The sequence below is a fragment of the Chenopodium album genome, chromosome 10 (genome assembly GCF_948465745.1).
Source record: "Chenopodium album chromosome 10, dcCheAlbu1.1, whole genome shotgun sequence".
Classification (NCBI taxonomy): Eukaryota; Viridiplantae; Streptophyta; class Magnoliopsida; order Caryophyllales; family Amaranthaceae; genus Chenopodium; species Chenopodium album.
Window position 1 is genome coordinate 46,141,358 of NC_137843.1, and position 7,916 is coordinate 46,149,273.

The 7,916-nt window shown below is 35.9% G+C and overlaps 1 protein-coding gene across 1 annotated transcript; it reads left to right on the forward strand.

Annotated features, from left to right (window-relative positions):
• Positions 1 to 1,479: 1,479 nt before the first annotated feature.
• LOC145563989 (uncharacterized) lies at positions 1,480 to 4,192 on the forward strand. Its single transcript, XM_081624360.1, has 2 exons — positions 1,480 to 1,639; positions 3,517 to 4,192. Exons 1-2 carry the CDS (start codon positions 1,531 to 1,533, stop codon positions 3,927 to 3,929), a joined length of 522 nt encoding a protein of 173 aa, XP_081480486.1. The 5' UTR covers positions 1,480 to 1,530; the 3' UTR covers positions 3,930 to 4,192.
• Positions 4,193 to 7,916: the final 3,724 nt, after the last annotated feature.

Sequence of the window (7,916 nt, forward strand, 5' to 3'; positions counted from 1 at the left end):
AGCTCAACCCGATCCGAAATTGACCCGGCAAATAACCGATCTAATCCAATCTGTTTTGACCCGAACTTATATTAACCCAACCCGATTTTAACTCGATTTGATTTTTACCCGACCCGAATTTAACCCGACCATAAATAATTATTGACCTTTTTATTCAAGTTCTTATACTGCTATATTTACTAATTATTAATAAGTTAATGTTTTTTACTACAAAGAAATAATCCGGAGTAACAAGTTTGCTTCATGTATATACCAATTATATAAAATTACTTTTTAAGCTTTATATTCGTAATTCGTCTTGTCTAAAATTTGCTACAAATAATTTGTAATACTTGAACATTAAAACCTCTTCTTTCAACTCGATAAAAAATATGATACATGAGTGACTTGATATTGACCCAATAATAATGTAAAAACTCAATAATAACTCTACTCTAAAAATAACCTTATTTGAATATGAATTGGGTCAACTCGATTAAAATCCAGCCAAACACAGAAAGGAATTGAATTGAAATTGACCAATTAATGAATCAACAGATTAACCTTATTTTAATCAAACCGAACTTGACCGAACTGAAATCATCTGAACCGAAATTAACCCGACCCAAATACATCCGACCCGAAATTAACCTGGTTAAATCCGTTTTGAACCCGATCTGAATTTATCCGAACCGAACATGAACCGACCTGGAGTTGACCCGACCCATATCCGACCCGGACTCGATAGACCATGATCCGAAATTGATCCGACTCGAATTTGACCCGATCCGAATTAAAAGAATAATTTTGACCCGAATATATCCAACTCGAACAGACCCGATCCGAATAGACCCGACCCAAGCACCATCCGGTTATCCGAATTGACACCTTTAGATATACATATATTTAGATGATTGAGGATCATTTGTCTTGCTGTAGGTTAATTTAAGCAAGACCAAATGGAAGGGATCTTGAATTGCATAAGAAAAGAGTTTTGACATTGAAAGCCACTAAAGACGTCAGCTAATAAGATTTGGAGGACTATAATACCTTAAGCCTCTAATTTATTACTTCGTAATAAATAGCCAGCAACAATAATGTACCATGTTGTTCATGAATTAAATCTGTAATTATTATGTGAACGGTGTAACTAACACCAAAAAAAAAAAAAAAAAAAAAAATAAAATAAAATAAAATAAAAAAATTGATCGAATTCAATTCGACTGTTTCAATAATCCACAAGATCAACTAAGAGTCACTCTATTGATGAATAATTGATTTATTCATCTACACTAATCTGTAATACAGTCAAAGTTGGTTTAACAATGTCAATTGCTTGTCAAAAAACAATGTCTTATCTATCATGTACGATCGGATACGTACGCTACCATTAAATTTAATTTAATCTTGCACAACTACTAGAGGACCTACCAATTTTCTCACAAGTTTGCCTATAAATGTATGTATGTTCTAGTGTGCTACCATCTCATCCACGCCCAAAGTTATATTATCAGCCGTATTCTTGAAAATAACTTCCTAAATAACTTAAAAATGGCATACTCCAAGAGTTTACTGCTTGCCCTATTAGCAGCTACTCTTCTCATTTCCTCCGAGGTCTTTGCTCGTGAGATAGCTGAGACTTCTACCAACGGACAAACTCGTGAGTTTTGTACATACAACTTCTAAGAATTACTCTTAAATGCATACTATTACGTACTTTCTTGGTTTTTCATCAATAGATGCATGTGCCTTTTTGAGTGTTTATACTATTCGGAAAGTGAGTACACTATCACTATTTTTTATTATTTGCAACAAAAAATATTATTTATGAGACATAAAAAATTATTTTGTGAGAAATAATAAGAAATATAGATAGTATAATACATTAGATTGACTCAATTTATTAACATAATTTTTCATTTTAAGGTGTCCATGCGTATATACTTGCCTCAAATTTTTATTTTTATTTTTTATTTTATTTTATTTATTTATTTATTTTATTTTTTGTGTAGAATTTTACTTGATCTCCCTTTTTTTTTTCTCTCTCTCTCGATCTACCTTTTGAGTGCAACTAGGCACATAATTGCTACTTATTTGGGATGCAAATAGGAGAGCTAATTGGTAAATTCACTTAATTTTTATGATTTTTTATTGCTACAATAATATTTTTAAGGAAATTTTGACATTTGTTACCAGATAAAACACCTCGTTTCACATTTGCTACCGGTTTAAATTTTTTTTTTTTTTTACTTTGCTACCAGCTAAATTAGAGTTTGTTAAATTTCACTATCCGATGCCTTATACTGTTACTATTTCCGTTAGTGGGGCCAACCACCGTTTAGCCACCTTCCAGCCACCCCTCCATTCCCAACCACCTCACTGCCACCTTCATATCCCCCATCTATGCCGCCCCTCCCCATCCTGCTGCAGGCAGCCGACGCCGACGACCCACCCCCTTCCCTTTCCCCCACCTATGCAACCAACTCCCCCTCCCTTTTCCCCTATTTCCGATCACCTTTCCTGCGAGCCACCATCCTTCCAGCCACCCTCACTTCCAATCACAAAAACACCCTCTTCACCTTCACCCCTTAGTGCACCCTAACAATTGCAGTAACGAGCAACACCTTCTCCACCTTCACCCCTCAGCCGCAACTAACAATCACAACAACCACCACCACCATCACAACCCACCTCAAGCCACCACGCGCAACAACCGCCACCACCATCAACTCATCTGCTCGCCACACACAATCTATCACAGCCCGTAACACCACCATCGCCACCAATTTCGCATCTAATTGAAAACCTAGCCCATTGAAAACCCCCAATTTCGAAGGGTAAAAATTTGGTCGGGTGGCCAAGCGGAGTAGGAAAGGGGACGGGGTAGGGTTGCCGGCATTGGCCGAAACCTTGGGCGCCGGCCGCTGACAGGGGGGAGGGGGAGGGTGGCTGATGAGAGTGGGTTAGCAGTAGAGGGTGGCTGTTTCTTTTTTTTTTAAAATTTTTTTTAATAAACTTAACGAATCCTAACGGATTCTGTTAAATGGTAGTAAAATTTAACAAACTCTGATTTAAATGGTAGCAAAGTAAATTTTTTTTTTAAACCGGTAGCAATGTGAAGCAGGTGTTTTCTCTGGTAGCAAATGTTAAAATTTCCTATTTTTAATGTACTATTATACTTACAGTGGTATTTTAATGTGTTATTATACATGTATTTTATACTACTAGAGTATAAGTTGTTTTAGTAGTATTATTTAGGGCATGTTCTAATTTACTAAACTGAGCTGAATTGAACTGAACTTATTGGAGCTGAATTGAACTGAACTTATTAGAGCTGAATTGAACTGAACTTATTTTCAGTAATATTTGTACCACTAAAAGGAAAAAAAAAAAAATTCACCACTCTTATATCTTATAGTTGCTATTTACATGAGTAAATAGCAGTTATGTGTCAATACTTGTATATTATCATGAGCAAATGGCTGATTAAAAAGAATGACATTAATAATTTTTTTTACATTTTGTTTTAATTTGTAGAGTCCGTGGAAGAGTCTAAACATGGACACTACGGACATGGTTCCTATGGACATGGCTCTTACGGACACGGAGGATATGGTCACGGTGGACACGGCGGTCACTACCCACCCAAGGAAGGGGAAGATAAGGATCAAAAGAGTGATGCCATAGAACCTCAACACTATGGTCATGGCGGATATGGCGGCGGCTATGGTCATGGTGGATACGGTGGCGGCGGCTATGGTCACGGTGGATACGGTGGTGGTGGCTATGGTTACGGTGGATACGGTGGTGGTGGTTATGGACATGGAGGTTATGGCCATGGCGGTTATGGACACGGTGGATATGGCCATGGTGGTTATGGACACGGTGGATATGGTGGTCACTACCCCCCTAAGGAGACGAAGACTACCGAGGAACAAAAGGGTAACTAAATACGTCAAGGCTTTGAAGGAAATAATTTTATGTGTCATGTGTGTATTATTCTAGTTATCTTATACTTGGATTAAAAGGACATGGTTGTTGGGAACTAAGGTTGTTTCTTATTATGTTGTTAGAGTAGAACTTTAATGTAATGATTATCAGATCATGTACTCTGATAAATGTTGCGTCGTATAATCGTATAATGTAATGTTGTGATTTCTGATAATAAATTTGAATATGAAACAAATGATCATGGACCTCATGGTCATGTATATATGTTATGGTAACGTTTAAAATTTTCAAAAGTTCAAGGCATTTGTTTTTATAAGAAAGATGTTATGAAATAGATTATATAGTGTTTGTTTTTTGATGATGACTAAACGAAGGATGTTTTTACTATGGTCTTTTTTGAAATAACCATCAGTCCATCACTATGCTTAAATGTGATTGACCGATTTTTTTTTTAAATGTTGGTCAAACTTCTTTTTTTATTTTTAATTCCTTTTCTATTTTTTGAAAATTATTTTTAGATTTTTCTAAAATATTTTATTAAATCAATTTTTAATAAAATCCAAAAATAAGATTAATTTTAAAAAATCAAAAATCAAAATCGTTCTTCAATGTTCTTCAAGCTCTTTCAATGTTCTTCATCTATGGATGAATTTTACCATCAATTAATAATCCATGCCTCTTAAAATTACTTGCGCATTGATGGACATTAAAAATATGGCCAGGTTTAAACAACATATTCGAAATTTTAAGATATCCGAATTTCGAGTTCTAGCGAATATGGTTTTTAATCCTTAAATAATTGTTTATTATTGTACAATATCAATCAATGGATGCAAAATTGGCGATTTTATGTTATCAAAACTAAAATTCTAAGTTTTTTAAGAATCTGGGTTCGTCAGGCAATTCTGAGAAGAAACCGTTACATAGTTCCTTCGAAACATTGTTTGATCCAAAAACACGATGATTGAATTTTAATTCTTGTTTTGAATAAGGATTTAACCTAAATACAGATAGCACATTATATGTTTTAAACATCTTTATCAATATTTACCTACAATTTGTTATATACACCCGGGTGTACCGTACACCCAACTAACCTAAGGTTAGTTTTTCCTCTTCAGTTGATGATAAAATGAGAAACAATCCTCAAAATGAGAACAAATATTCATGGGTGTACGGTGCACCTAGGTGTATATAACAATCTCTTTACCAAGCCACCCACCAATCTATCTATAACTATACTAACACAGAGGGCACTCCAAGCACAAGCTCCACGTGTCACTTTCATAAACAAAGTTTTCCCGCTCTTTTTCGCTAGTCTATATAAAGCAATTATATTCACTAAATTTTCTAAAACCGCTTCTATTTCCTTTAAATATTATGCATAATACTCCGTATGACTTAAATATCACAGTCTATATATACCAAAATAATATTGATTGATATTAATTAATATTTTTTTCCAAAACAATATAAATTTTAGTGATGCTATGTAGAAAATATTTTCATTATCCTTAATTGGAAATTTCACAAGACATTTCCATTATATATCAAACTATTGATAGATTATTTATTTAATAGTTAAAGTAGACAAATTTCACAAAATATTCTGGCAAAATTAAGGAATACTTTTAAATTATTTTAATTATTAAATTTCAATTGACTATTATTATATCATACTTTATAAATCCGTGCATTATACGGGGATAAAACTAGTTTGTATATATATATTCTGTTATTATTTTTGGTAGTGTAGTCTTCAGATATATTTAGCTACCTAACTTACGCCTAAGAATCAGGCTGTATTGTGTATATATTGTTGTACATGAATGATTAGTGTTGAGGAAAATCTTCTAATATGGTATCTTCCGCAGGGCCCTATTTTTCTTCATCATCTTTTTTTCTTCTCCACCATGTAGGACAACAAGAGATCCATTAAATTTTTTTTAGGAACCTTTTAGTATAAAATTATAATTGGTTAATACATTCTCAACGTAACTACTTTGAGTAATTTACTTGTTTGATAATCTAAACACCATTCTTAACGTTTGTCAGACTCGGGTTTTAAAATACATAGCTCAATAAAAAAAGAAAAAGGAAAAATTGACATTTGTTACCAGCAAAAGAACCGTGTGTCACATTTGCTATCTGTATAATTTTTTTATTTTGCTACCACCCAAACCCCTAAAATATATATTTCACTACCAAATGATTTATGGCGTTACTGTTTCCGTTAGTTGGGCTTAGCCCACCGTTCAACCACCTTGCAGCCACCCCTCCACCTCACTGCCAACCCCTCCCCCCTGCCGGCGCCGGTGCCGACGCTACCCCACCCCCTCCCTTTCTCCCACCTACGCAGCCAACCCCCTCCCTTTTCCCGTTCTTGCTGCCCCGACCCCACTACAACAAATTGACTCTTGTGCCACGAATTATGCCACGGGAATACAAAATTCGTGGCATAATTTGAGCTAGCCACAGGAAAATATAGTTATGCTAGAAACTTAAAACTCCAATGAAATATTATGTCGTGGGAGAAAAATATCCCTGCCAAATATAAACTAGTGCCACGACTATTTTTTTTTCCCGTGGCAAATAAACACATATGCCACAATGAGTATTTTCCCGTGGCAAACTTACACTTGTGCCATGAATAATTTTATTTATGTGGCAAAATAAAAGTTGATTGCACCAAAGTTAATTTTTAGGAAAAATTGACACCATTAATCCCAATTTTGCCTCACCCGCCAATATTAAACCCAACTTTAGCTTATTCCCTATCACTCCCAACTTTGTACCCCATTAATTTCTATCACACCCAACCGGTAATCTAACCTAATATTGCAAGTTACTAGACACGTGTCAACATCTGATAGGCCCAAAAAAAAATTTAAAAAAATAAAAAAAATTCCTAACCCTCACGCATGGTGGCAGCCTTGCCACCTCCGAGCTCCGGGCCCCAGTCTCCTCCAGCCTACTTTCCTTCCTCCTCCCCTCCATGTCCATTTTCGGCAATCGGCACTGCCTTTGGTGGTGGCGGTTGCTGCATCCATGCAGTGCTGCTGTTGTTTGCTGTTGTACCACCACCACTAAAGGCGGCAGGAGCAGCAGTCGATTTCCCTTCCCCCTTCGTTTCCGCCACCACCCTCGATCTCCCTTCCCCCTCCGTTTACGCCACCACCCTTATCCCCATCCAACTCCATCAACGACCACCCTCGTTCTCCCTTCCCCATCGTTTTCCGCCACCTTCACCGTCGATTTCCGCTTTCATTAACCTTCCCAGTCGAATTTCGACCAGATCCCTCTCATCCCCTTCCAATTCCGACATTCCCCAACCCTTCACCCATCGTTTCTACCCCTTCCATTCCCTTTCACGAGCGATTTCCACTCTTCCTTTCTTTCCCCGTCCAATTTCGACCACCCTACTGCATTCTCCGTCGAATTCCGGCCACCCCCCCTCCCCTCCCCGATTTCGGTTGTCTTTGATGGTGGTTGCCGTTTAAGGTAGCTGCCATTAAGGGTGGTTCCTTTCTTTTTATTTTATTTTATTTTAATTTTGGTTTTTTATCTCAATTTTTTTTAAAAAAATTGACCAATCACGTGGTGACACATGTGTAAAAAAAATCTAAGTCATAAATGTTAACCTAATTAACTAGTTGCAAGTCAGTTAGGGGTGATAAAATTAATATGGTGCGAAGTTGGGAGTGATAGTGAATAAACTGAAGTTGGGATTAATATTGCTGGATGGTGCAAAGTTAGGATTAATGGTGGCAATTTTTCCTAATTTTTACGTCGTGGCATTAAAACAGTTATGCCATGTTAAAATTTGTTTTTGTAGCATGCATACATATATTAACATAAACCGATAACTTTCATTTTAAGGAAAATAAACTTAGACTAATGTTGTCAAAAATCTTATGAAATTATTATATGTTCATGTTGGATAAATGTACAATTAAATTTAATCACAAGATATATAATACATAAAA

Bases quoted from the DNA above. Each gene is read 5' to 3' on its own strand.
- LOC145563989 (XM_081624360.1), top strand. From the start codon at position 1,531: ATGGCATACTCCAAGAGTTTACTGCTTGCCCTATTAGCAGCTACTCTT. The intron at 1,640-3,516 runs GTGAGTTTTGTA...TTTAATTTGTAG, and splicing joins TTCTACCAACGGACAAACTC to AGTCCGTGGAAGAGTCTAAA.